The sequence below is a fragment of the Zingiber officinale genome, chromosome 7A, assembly GCF_018446385.1.
Source record: "Zingiber officinale cultivar Zhangliang chromosome 7A, Zo_v1.1, whole genome shotgun sequence".
Lineage (NCBI taxonomy): Eukaryota > Viridiplantae > Streptophyta > Magnoliopsida > Zingiberales > Zingiberaceae > Zingiber > Zingiber officinale.
In genome coordinates, this window is record NC_055998.1 from 93219529 (window position 1) to 93233165 (window position 13637).

At 34.6% G+C, this 13637-nt stretch overlaps 1 protein-coding gene across 2 annotated transcripts; it reads left to right on the forward strand.

Moving 5' to 3' along the window:
- Positions 1-5807: 5807 nt before the first annotated feature.
- On the forward strand, positions 5808-11605 carry LOC122001803 (casein kinase 1-like protein HD16). 2 transcript variants are annotated; one of them, XM_042556740.1, is made up of 16 exons: positions 5808-6401; positions 7733-7867; positions 7938-8011; positions 8082-8151; positions 8237-8292; positions 8371-8442; positions 8599-8693; positions 8797-8863; positions 8975-9104; positions 9180-9398; positions 9527-9657; positions 9736-9910; positions 10468-10558; positions 10641-10798; positions 10984-11172; positions 11248-11605. In XM_042556740.1, exons 1-16 carry the CDS (start codon positions 6072-6074, stop codon positions 11305-11307), a joined length of 2052 nt encoding a protein of 683 aa, XP_042412674.1. In that variant the 5' UTR covers positions 5808-6071; the 3' UTR covers positions 11308-11605. The 2 variants fall into 2 exon arrangements, with proteins under 2 accessions (XP_042412674.1, XP_042412673.1); XM_042556739.1 differs by having other exon boundaries at positions 5811-6401; positions 9515-9657.
- Positions 11606-13637: the final 2032 nt, after the last annotated feature.

Sequence of the window (13637 nt, forward strand, 5' to 3'; positions counted from 1 at the left end):
GTCCAAGCTATCTGGTGGTGACTGACCCTCAGCCCGCCACCTCTCTATCCCACTCTTGTTTCTCTAAATCAACATCCCATGCAAACTCGCTCTAAAAATGTCATCTATAAGCTCAATCCAAAGTATCCTTTTTATACTAGCCTTCTACAATCCTGTGAACCCTCCTCTGTCACGTAGGCACGCAAAGATTCGAATTGGGTATAGGTCATGCATGAAGAGTATGATCTCTTCTCTGTAATCAGACTTGGACTCTTGTCCCGTCTTTGCCAGACCAAAATCTTGTGGGTAACAGGTGGGTGTGTTCACATTAAGCATAATTTTGATGGCTTAATTGATTGGCATAAGGTCCGCCTTGTTGCCAAGGGTTTTCATCAGTATCCTGGTGTTGACTTTTATGATACATTCAACTCTGTTATTAATCTAGTAACAATAAGTAGTGTTCTTAGTCTGGTTGTGAATCGAGGGTGGTGTCTTCACTAACTTGATGTCAATAATACATTTCTTAATGGTGATCTTGTAGAGGAGGTTAACCTTTGGGTATGCACAATGCTGAGTTTTCGAATCATGTTTGTCATTTGCATAAGGCGTTTTATGACATGAAGCAAGCTCCGCATGCTTAGTATTTGGAGCTTCGCACTTTCTTGGTCTCTCTTTGTTTTGTCACATCTTGGACTGACACCTCCTCATTTATTTATTTTCGGGATGGTACTGTTATATATTTCCTTGTATATGTTGATGATCTAATCATTACAGGGAGTGATGCTTCTTTTGTTGACATCGGAGTATGTAAACTTCATGTAAAATTTACGATTAAGGATCTTGGGGATCTTTCCCTCTTCTGCGGTGTTGAGGTTCACCCAACCTCAAATGATCTTCTCTTGTCTCAGCAAAAGTATGTCGCTGATCTTCTCTCTAAACACAACATACTTGACTCCAAGCTGATCTCCACTCCTATTACTACTGGCTCTCATCTTACTTTACATGATGAGTCTTCATTTTTTCATCTGACTATGTTTCGACAAGTTGCTGGAGGCTTACAACATTTTTGTATGACTCGTCTTGATATTTCCTTTACAATCAACAAGCTCTCATAGTTTATGCATGCTCATTCAGAGACGCATTGAGATACTATAAAGTGTCTACTTCGGTATCTCAATGATACTAGGGATCTTGACATTCGTCTTCTTGTGGATACACCTCTTACTCTTCATAGTTTCTCCAATGCAAACTGGGTAGGAGATTTAGATGATCGGTGTTCTATGAGTGCGTTTGTTATTTTTTCTAAGTGCTAATCCAATTTTCTGGAAATCTACCAAACAACACATGGTTGCACGTTCTTCAACTGAGGCTGAATATCATGTCATTGCCTCTACGACATCTGAGATCCAATCAATTAAGTCACTTTGGACATATCTGCTTCTTCCTGTGCTATCCACTGATAATTTGGATGTCACCTATCTTTTGGCTCATCCTATTTTTCACTCTCTGATGAAACATCTGCAATTGATTATCACTTTGTTCATGATCTAGTGCGGGCCTCGGAACTGTGAGTTACTCATATTTCTGCTGAGGATCAGTTGACCGATGCACTTACCAAGTCACTTTTTCCACCTTTGTCGTTTGCTATTTGCAGTAAGATTGATGTCATTTTTGGGATACCATTTTGAGGAGGCGTATTATGAAATAATTATTATTAAAAAAAAACTTATTTGTTTCCTAGTATTTTATGTGTTTTCCTATTTTACACTTGTAATGATATTTATATATCACATGTTATCATTAATAAAGTTTGTGAATTCTATCGTCAACACTGGAAGGCCTGAGAAGTCAGAAGGCTAAGGGGCTAGGAAGACCTGAAGGCAAGAGACTAAGGAGCTGGGAGGTCCAAGAGTCAGGAGCCGGGAGATCAAGAAAGGTTGCATATGATAATCAAAATACCTGGAAAATTATAAAATCCTAAATTAGTATCTTAAATATGATAAGAGACAAATTAGAAAAGTGTTACAAAGTTATGTATCCAAAAAATTTCTTATTAATCCAATAGGTAAAAATTTATTTTGGGTCCCTAGATTTTGCTTAGTCTAAAAATGATTATGCACGTTTTATGTTTAGAAATATAAATTTCAATTTCAAAATTGAGGTCCTGTTAATATGTATATTTGAATTTTTTTTTTCTATTTCTATAATGAAAAATGTCTTAGTATTAAATTTTGTTAATTTTTTTTCTTCTTCAATTTAAAATAATTATTTTATGAATTTTTTGAAAAGACATAAGTTAAAACTTAAAATGTTTTAGATATATATTTCAATAAGCCTAATTTTTCGGAGAATTATCGTTATATTTTGAATAACGAGAAAAATTAGTATGATTTTTAAAAATATTTTAAATATTTATTTTTTAAAACAATCATATCTATTTTAAATATTTTTCAAACAATTCTTCTTTTCAAAATTCTTATCATAATTTTTTTTATATATAATGATAGATCCCTTAAAATTCTATTTGAAAATATTTTTATAAATTCTTTGACACAGAATAAATTTTCTATGCATTACTTACCAAAACCTTATTTTTAAAATAAAAATAAAAAAAATTATTAACAACTTATCCTTGAAAAGTTTAATTTTTTAATTATTATGCATTCTGTTCTCAATACTTAGAAAAATTTTAGAAATTTTTAAAAATCTAATTTTAAAATTTAACTTGCAAAAACTATGATTCTATACAAAAACAAGTTTTTTTAATATTAGAAAATTATTTATAATTTTTTTTTTTAACTTCTACTCTCTTTACCCTTAGGGTGCGTTTGGTTTAAGTTATCATATATAATCTTTGTTATGTGATTACTAGGTAATCATATAACAAGATTATGGGGAATAAAACATAACCAAAAATTATTTGGTTCAACTTAGGTAATGCAACAAAAACTTGTTTGTTTGAAAGTTTTAATCAATAACCTAGTTTAATATTTTACTATATTACCCTCAGTTACAAAACCAACTATACATATTATTATTATTATTTAAACTTTATGTTTTTTTATTTTTTTTCTTTTTCAAGTTTTTCTTTATTTTTATGTGTTTTTTTTTATTTTTTAATGTTTTTTTGTTTTTCTCCTTTTTTATTTCTTTTACGTTTTTCTAATTTTCCCCTATTTTTATGTTTTTTTACATTTTTTTTATTTTTTAAATATTTTTTTAGTTTTTTCTATTTTTATTTTATTTATATTTTAAATTTTTTCACGTTTTTTCTATTTTTCTATTTTGTTTATTTTTTATTTTATTTTATTTACTTTTTTCACATTTTTTCTATTTTTAATTTTATTTACATTTTTTATTATTTTTAAACAACTTTTTTTTTTTTACCTTTTTCCTTTTTTTTTTTTTTTTTTTTTTATGGTTTTACATTTTTTTATTTTTTTACATTTTTTCCCTTTTTTTTAAAGTTATTTTATTTTTTTCTTTACATTTTTCTTTTTTGTCACATTTTTCTCTTAGGTTATTTTGGGTAAAAAAAATCGTTAACCCCGAAATCATGAAAACCTCAGTTTTATGAGGTTTTCCGATTCTAGGTTGTATGCCCCTTCTGCTGACGTGTCGGCATGGAACATTATTTGGGAATCATTAATTACCTAAACCAAACATGATTTTCATTGATAACCTTTAATGGATAACTAAGACTATCAAGGATAACCCCAACCAAACGCACCCTTAGAGAAAGTTGCAAATTTTTAACATTGTTTTTTCTCGAGTTTATTTTTACTGTGATCAAAGGGGGAGAATGAGAGATTAAGTCTAGGGGGAGGTTAATTATGTAAATTAAAAAATTCTTAGTACCCTAACTATTATTTTATTACCTCTATGTTTTTTTTACCCTAACTCTACTTGGGTTGATACACATAAACAAAAAGAGAGATTGTTAGTACTCGAGGTAGTTTTAATGTGGTTAATCGAATTAGAGTTAGGTCATGTTGTGTTTTGATGCCCTGTGTTTGAGTGTATAGGAACTTAGGAGTACAGGAAGTCGAGCGAAAGACGCAGCTAGCAAGAAGGACAGCACGGAAGAGAATCGACGGGCTCGTTGCATTCGAGGGACGAGGTGCTGCGAAAGAGTACGCTGGCGGATGAGAAGGAAGCGCGCGACATTTCCGAGGGACGAGAAGCCGGAGCGGAAGATTGCTCAAGAAGGCTGGAAAATGGGTTCAGGTGAACCCTATTCCAGATGACCGAAATCATCCAAGCGAGTGAAACTGGAGTAAGAGCACAGATAAAAAAAGTCAACCAGAAAGTTGACTTCAGTTCGGGTGCCCCTGGGGCACCTCGCCCAATGGGGGTTGTATCGCAACAGTCCGGGCGCCCGGAATATAAAGTTTATTAAAACTCAACGTTTTGCGATCCATTGTGACTTGGATAAAATTTTATCCATGTCTAGGCGCCTGGAATCCTTCCAGACGTCTCGATTAGGGCTATAAATACAACCCTGATCCCAATAGTTCAGAATCACTTATACACGAGTTTCTTTAATTGTTCTACTACTTTGTGTGCTTCCAACGCTTAAGATGCTTCTCCGCCTACAACAAAAGGAGAATTTGATTAGTGCTTCAAAGTCTTGGATTAACAACCTTCCCGATTGTAACCAAGTAAAATCAATAAGCTTTTTTTTATTAGTTTATTAATTATTTTTATACAAGTGTCTTATTATTTCAAAAGATCGAGAAATATTTGATTTTCTTTTTGAAGGGCAATTCACCCCCTCTTGCTTGTCGCACGAGTTCTAACACCTTTGACACTTAAGTCAGTGGTGGAAGGTCAGCGTATACCGCCCCACCATTCCTAGGCGAGTCACATGGATGATCACATGAGCGAAGCACCGTCCATCGGATAGCCACACAAGCGGGCTGTTGCGCTGGGTCAAGGAAGAAGCCAGGAATTCCATATTGGAGGGGTGAAAGATGTGTCTTTACATTGAAGGAGAACAATTATATCATTATCCATCATTCGCCCTTCATTACTATACCCCTACACCTTTTACACTTAAAAATTGAAGGGAGGGTGGTCGTCGCCATCACCCTCACTTGGACTCTATCCTTGTTGGAGCGACAACTACCGAGTCATACTTTTGACGTTGTTCGATCCTTAGCCTGATATATGATTGAATATTTGATTAAAATTGCACTAAATCAAATCAACAAAAATCAAGCAACTAATTTTTTTTGAATTGACTAAATTTTTTAATAACAATTGAATAAATTGAATAATAACCTTTTTTTTTTTGAATCACGCTAGATTTAATAAAAGTTGAAACCAAAATTTTTTATAATGATGGAATAAGGAGATTTATTAGTTTATTTTTTTTTAAAAAAAATTAACTTAATAAAATATTGAAAAACTGAAATAAATCGATTTATTTGTTTAAACTGAACTTTTACATGACTTTCCAAATAGACAGTCTCATTGGAGGCAATTTAGCGTCAGAGATCATTTAGAGAGAACCGGGCCGGAGGGATATTAAGGGGGCGTTTAGTTTGGATTTATGAATTAGAATGGTAATAAATTTAATTATGAGATCAAATAGAAATCAGGATTATATTACGTTTAAATCAACTTCAGTAATGGTATCAAATAAATTACAATAGATATTTTTAAAATGTGAAATCTTAATAAAAACAAAAAAATATCATTTTCTTGGCTGAACTTTTTATTATAAAAAACTGCCTGATTAAAATTTCTTAATATTGGGCGTGTAATAAATGCGATTTCATAGATATTTACGGAACTACCCCCACGGTGATCGCTTATTCTCTCCCAAGGACACGACCACAGCTCGTCGACTCTCTCTCTCCATCGCATCATCGATAATATCAAAATCTTCCTATCAAAACCTTTCCAAACCCTAGCTCCGATCATTCTCGAGAACGGCATCCGTTCCCCTCTCATCTAGCCGATTCCACTCCGGCGAGATCGATCGGTTTCTCGCTTCCGATCTCCAGTTGGCCTGGTTTCACACTCTGGAGGCACGGTCGAATCGCGCTGCGAAATTGCGGTTTTGAGGCATGGGGTTGGGTCGGTGAATGATGCCGGAGCTGCGTAGCGGAGTGCGCAGGGGCCGGGCGCAGGCGAAACCAGTGATTCAGGCTGAGAAGCCGAAGACAAGGCGGAGGCGGACGGCGAGGAATCAGCAGCCAGTGGGCGAGAATCCGCCGCCGCCGAGGAGGCCTGCTGAGCGTGCGGAGGAGGTCGGTTTAGAGGAAGGTCGCGGCGAGGTTGGTGGATTGGCCGGGGAGGAGAACGAGGAAGGGGTCGGGGAAAGGAAGATGAATGATCACGATAGTGGGGCAAAGAGTGCGGATAAAATCGCTGGCGGGGAGGACGAGGGGAACGCTGCGCCTCTCCCAGAAAAGGTGTGACCTTTACTCTTTTTTTTTTTTTTTTTTTTTGCTGATTGTGCTGCTGCTGATGAGTGCTTTTGTGTTTGGATTTTCTGTGAACACCATGCTTACTGGCTTTATTTTATTGTCTCGTATATTTTGATTAACTCAATTTGAAGCACATGAAGTTTCACGAAATAAATTTCATGGAAAAGAAATTCTGTGATGCGAGCCTCATATAGGATTCTATTTCTGTAAATCGATTCATTTTAGGTTTTATATGCGTATCCAAATTTCAATTTGTATTTTTAACCTTGTAGCCTAAGTCTACATTTGATGGTTTTTATTTGGGTTAATTACCTCAAAGAAGCTCAAGTAAGCCAATCGGCTTGATGTTATGTTGAAATGTTTTTGGTTGTCCAATCATTTTGCCATCCAATGGAGTGGTTAGACAACTGATGAAACGGTCTAATGCTCAACACTCTGGTCACATGGCTACAAATGGATGTTTTGTATTTGTCCACTCACATATCTTACTTGTTTTTGGTATCCCTCATCCTCAATTGTACACAGTCCTTCGAATGAAAAGAGGATATCATTTTTTTTAAATTGATGTCAGCATGAGTGGTAGAATAGAATGCATCACTGATATGGTCTCGTTGATGTGGAAATGATAAATTGATGCTTAACAAATTAACATAATAGAGCTTGAGGCATCTAAAAGAGGAGTGACGCCAAGATAAAGAGGCATGTGATGTGAGTCTTCTGCATGGACAGTGTTTTTTAGCCATATGGACAGTGAATACATTGGCTGTATAAAAAGTGTTATAGGTAAGAAATTGAAGGAGGTCAAAACCATCTCACGTCTAGTTAGGATCTGCTAGGTGTATTTTGGAGGTCATGTTGATTAAACTTGCAAAGTGTAAAGGTTAGATATTGTTAGGTTATTTACCTTCTTTTTAATTTCTATCTATCATTTATTTGGTTAACATTCGGAAACAACCTCTTACAAAGCAGGATAAGGCTGCATACAATAAATCCTTCATCGGGACTCTGCATTAGCGGAAGATTCGTGTATCGGGCTGTCCTTTAAATTTGTTTGATTAACATGGCTTAGATTTGAACTTACTAAGGGTTCACAAGACAATTACACATAACTATGGATTGCCAGACTGCCCTATCAATAATATCTACATTAATGTCTCCTATTGTTGAAGATAAGCATCTGGGAGCAAGTTGTGATACTGTTTCAATACTAAGAGAGTACTTTTAGTGCAAGGAACTTCTTATCTCTACTTTTGTCCTTACTTATTATGATGCTTTTTATATTCTTGCAAAAATTGATCGTTTTATCATTTCAACAGGTACAAGTCAGCAATTCACCACTGTACAAAGTTGAAAGGAAACTAGGAAAAGGTGGATTTGGACAAGTTTATGTTGGACGTCGAATTTCGCCTGCCAACACCAATGATAGGACCACTGGTTCTAATGCTGTAGAGGTGTGGTATTTCCTATTAACATAATTCTGAATGGTCGTAACACTTCTGACATATACTCAGTGCTTCCCAGATAGCACTAAAGTTTGAGCACAGGACCAGCAAAGGTTGTAATTATGGTCCACCTTATGAATGGCAAGTGTACAAGTAAGTATTTTTCTATTTTCAGTGAAAACTACAAATATAGAGAAATCTGATCAATAATCTATTTGTGTAGCACTCTTGGTGGTATTCATGGGGTACCAAAAGTCCATTACAAGGGTCGGCAAGGGGATTATTATGTCATGGTACTTGGAGAATTTTTAGCTCCTCTGCTTTTAGAGTTTGTAACATAATATGAGATGTTTTCTAATAGCAAAAGGAAAACTGCAGATTATGGATATGCTGGGACCAAGCCTGTGGGATGTATGGAATAACAACTCACACACGTATGATTAATGCTGAATCTTGGTTAGCACTTGTTTTGAATTGGTTAACTGGCTATTTTCATCTCTCCTGTTATGCAGAATGTCTGTGGAAATGGTCGCATGTATTGCAATCGAAGCAATCTCCATATTGGAGAAGATGCATTCAAAAGGGTAGAAGTTTACTGTTTTCTTTGCATCTGAGTTTGTTCTTTTATGTATTAAGAAAACATTATAATCAATAACAACTTTTCAATCCTGGCATTTGAACAAGTAGCCTACCTCTTTTATATATTTTTTTAATGTAACTACTGCCATTGCTAATGTCAGTTATGTGCATGGGGATGTGAAGCCTGAAAATTTTTTACTCGGACCTCCTGGGACTTCTGAAGAAAAGAAATTGTTTCTTGTTGATCTTGGCTTAGGTAATTAATGTGTTTGTCTTAGCTTGTTTAATTTTTTAAATTCCTTTTCAGTAACTGTCACTAAATTGATGTCTTATTAAACTCTTACATTCTTAACTGACAGCCACTAAATGGAAGGATAGTTCAACAAATTCACATGTTGAATATGATCAACGGCCAGATGTTTTCAGGTAATTAATTCCTGCTACACCTTTAACATTAAAAATGATTCTCTACTTTCTCAATTAGATTTTAGATTTAGTTTAACCATTAGTAAATTTTAATTCTGGTTGTGTTTATAGGGGGACTGTGCGCTATGCTAGTGCTCATGCTCACCTTGGGAGGACAGCAAGCAGAAGAGATGATTTAGAATCCCTTGCTTATACACTTGTCTTTCTTCTCCGTGGTCGTCTACCTTGGCAAGGCTATCAGGTAGGCTAATTTGCACTTTTATTGATGCTGTCCATGTTTATCTTCTTCTTTATACCTTTCTGTGTGTACTATTAGGGTGAAAATAAAGGTTTCCTTGTCTGCAAAAAGAAGATGGCTACATCTCCAGAGTCTCTTTGTTGCTTTTTCCCACAACCTTTCAAGCAGTTCGTTGAGTATGTGGTTAACTTGAAGTTTGATGAAGAACCTAACTATGCAAAGTGCATCTCTCTTTTTGATGGCATAGTAGGTCCTAATCCAGATATTAGGCCAATTAACACTGATGGAGCTCAAAAGGTATTTCAATTTCCTATATTTGTATCTTGGATCTATTTATTTACCTCCTAGAGTGATTATGTAATAGACTGCCCATTTTTTTTTAAAGATCTAAGATGTCTTCCCATGTTATAAAGCTTATATATCAGGTAGGCCAAAAAAGAGGTCGTCTAATGATGGAAGAAGAAGTTGATGAACAGCCCAAAAAGAAGATTAGAATGGGGTTGCCTGCAAATCAATGGATTAGTGTTTATAATGCACGACGACCTATGAAACAAAGGTGTTTATTATCTAGATAGTTGACTCGTTATCAAATTCTTAGATAAGAGGAACTTGATGACAAGGTCTTCTACTCTAGGTACCATTATAATGTTGCTGATATGAGGCTTGCACAACATATCGAGAAGGGGAATGAAGATGGTTTATTCATCAGTTGTGTGGCTTCTTCTAACAATCTTTGGGCCCTGATCATGGATGCAGGCACTGGCTTCACTGCTCAGGTTTATGAGCTATCTACAAACTTTCTTCACAAGGTGAGTAATGTTCTGATTCACTATGTGTTCTAATGGCAATCCTCCAACTCTAGAATCAGATGTGCCAAACATGGATAACTGAATATTTTTTAAGTGTAAATTATATACACTCTTTTTCACTAGTAGTCCATATACATTTTTCAAATGTTTATCTAGGCCTGTGAATTGGCAATCTTAACTACATTTGATAAAAATTGATCCCAAGTCTCTAGGTGTCAGGCAACACATAAACTCATTATTAGTTACATTTACAATAGTTTCTGTGCATTCACAAAAGTGCCACAAAATACCCATTAACAAATCAAATCTTAAAACACCTTTCTTTTTGAAATATGGGAAGTATGTTGATTACTAGTAAAGTAGAGCTAGTGCACATATAATTTGCCCTTTGTGATAGTTTCTGTGGCTTACTCACCTACAAATATGTGAAGCAATTTTTATTAAATGTAGTTAACATTTAATAAAGTACATTGAAATTACTAGTAGACATAATGTGCATATAATTTACCCTTTGATTAATGCTTTTCTGTTAAACCACTTCCTTTTTCCCTTTGAAGGAATGGATAATGGAACAATGGGAGAAAAATTATTATATTAGCGCACTAGCAGGGACAAACAATGGCAGCTCCTTGGTGGTTATGTCCAAAGGTAATCTTCTTCAAACATGCATCAGTTCATTTTCAATTTCAAAATGTTCCATTGGCTTCATCTGTTTGATGATTTATTACAGGTACTCTATATGCGCAGCAATCATACAAAGTGAGTGAGTCATTTCCTTTCAAGTGGATACATAAAAAGTGGAGGGAAGGTTTTTATGTTACTGCAATGGCAACTGCTGGCAATAGGTGGGCTGTCGTTATGTCTCGTAATGCTGGTTTCTCTGATCAGGTCAGTTTCATTTCCCACGTTTTGTTACTAAAAAGATGGGAACTAAAAGGAGCAAAGGAGAAGAAAACAAAATAAGGGTTGTTCTATGTCTAGTGTTTTGTGGTTGAGGCCTTTAAGGTTTTGTATGCTATGCTGCATGGTTTTTGATGCCAAAGTCAAATCACTTAAATCATTTTAATTTTCAGGTTATTGAACTCGACTTCCTTTACCCTAGCGAGGGTATTCATCGAAGATGGGATAGTGGTTATCGCATAACAGCAGCTGCTGCAACAGGTGACCAGGCTGCCTTGGTGCTTAGTATACCTAGAAGGAAACTACCAGATGAGACACAAGAGACTCTTAGAACATCTGCTTTTCCAAGTCAACATGTGAAGGTGAGAGCAGTTACTTTTGTGTTAACATCACTATTAGTTTCTACCCTAACAAAGAAATGTTATGTTTGCTTCTAGGAGAAATGGGCAAAAAATCTATATATTGCATCTATTTGTTTTGGCCGAACCGTCTCATGAAGTTGCTGACCTCCACCAGAACCGTCAAGAACTTTTTTGGCAAATTGCAACACCATTGGCGGTTAGGATTATCTTGTTAAGGCACCTTTCATTGCTATTAATGTGGGAAACGAACTTACTGGTGCCATTCTATCAAGTTTCGAAGATGCTTTGCGTGTGCTATCAAAATATATTTGGTCTTCGGCATCTTCAGTAAATTTAAGCCTGTATAGTTACTAATATTTAGATTGAGACTGCTTATTTTTGCAGAAAGTTAACCATCTAGTGGATGCAATCATTTACTAGGACTGCTGTTTAATTTCGGTTGCTCTACTGCCAGTTTCTTTTGCCGCCTAATTTATTTTCCTTCGATTTTCGTAATTGCAACAACACACTAAAAGTAGTGGTCAGGAAATTGGATTTCGATATGCTGGGATTATGCTTTTATCCAACTTGCTGTGTTTAAGAATTTGCCTTCCTATATCATGATATTGCTCGACAAGTTAACAATTGTTCTCTTAGACACTAGACTACTTATTTTCATGTTTTATAAATGTTGTCACGGGAGCATGATGTTTGATGTTTTGTTCTTCCTTTTCTCCTCTCATGTTGTACCCACTTTCAGATATCATTTGTTTTACTTAATATCGATGAACTGTAAACAGGTCAGACACTTATCTGTAATGGTTGCAGTCTGCTTGATTTATGTTTGTCTTTTTAAGACCGAGTTCGACACTTCAACCCCAAAGTTTCAGTTACTTGTACATGTTAAAGAAGTTCAGTGCCATTTGCAGCTTTATCATATTATTTGAACATACCATACTGTTTGTAGAGGTTTCTAATGCCCCAGTCGTCTTGTGCTTGTTTATAGAGAAGTTTACATTCCGGTAGACATTATGGATCCTCTTATAGGATTGAGCTTGATTCGTTGTTATATTCTCATTTATATTTAGATAAATTTTAGTTGATGATAATTTCCATGCGTTCGATACTAAACCGTTGGGTTACATTCGCAGCTGAATGCTTGAGTTGATCCTGTAAACAGAGCAGTGTAGTTGTTTAACCTGGCCCTAGATCGATTATGATCATTACTTGTTTGCAAATCATTAACAATTAGGAACTATTAATTCTTAATGGATATTGATGGGAGATGATTTGAATTAACTTCAAATCGGTTTTCATATTTCTTTTAACAATTAGTAGCAATTTGATCGTTGATAGATTTTAAAAGCCTTCAAATTAAGGGGATAAAATAAATTTTGGTAAAAATCAAAAGTGATTGCCTCTTATTATGTTTTTTTTTGTCAAAAGTTTGTCATATCTCATATTTTAACTAGTGATCGTGCAGTGCACATGTATTGAGTGAGCTATCAAAGCTCGTCAGATCGTGTAATGTTAGGGTAACATTTGAGAATCTATTGTAATAATAAAAATTAATTTAATATCAAAGGTATGTTTTATAAATTGCTGGTATATTTTAGATTTTTAATTGATTAATTAGAAATTTTTTTAATAATATATCGTAGTTGAGTTTCGAACTATACATCTTTGAAATTTTTTTTTAATAATACGATGTAGTTGAGTTTCGAATTTTAGATCATTGATTGATTAATGTGAAAAATTTTCAATAATGTACTGTAGTTGAGTCTTGAATCCTTGATTAGGGTTATGGTGCAGTGGCAGGACATCTAGGTTGTCACTCATGTATTCGCGGTTCGAGTCCTAGTTATGATGAATTTGTAAGAATTTTTTCTCCAAATAGGGCACACAACTAAAGGATGTTTGTTAGGCTTTTGGGCTGCTCGCTCTGAGCGCTTCTGTGGGGACGGGCCGTACATAATTATTTTCAATATAAAAAATAAAAAAAATATTAACATAATTTTATTATTAGTAAAGAGAATCTATTCTTAATAAAATAGTAACATATTATTATAACAAGTTTAACTAAAATTAGTATAATATATATTATTCTCTTAAAAAGTATTACATATAATATTGTTCGAAATGGGTTAAAATGTGAAATAAGATGCTACAATAATATTGAATGAAGTTTACTAAATTACATCAATTTTAATTATATTAAAAAATATTTTAATATATAATTTGTGGTAATGTTAGTTAAAATAGTGTTAACATAATTTTTTTTTAAAAAAATAAAATAAATCGTGGTGTGATGTTTTTTAAAAAATTTAAAATGTCTTTTTAATGAGAATAAGATTTAAAAAAAAATTGCCCAATCAAATTCTCTCCGCAGATATTCGAGTCCCTGGCGGTTGAACCGGGCTCCCGGCTCTATAGACTATAGTCCTCTCCATCCATAGCGCCTCGCAGGTGGCACGTGTCGGTCTTCT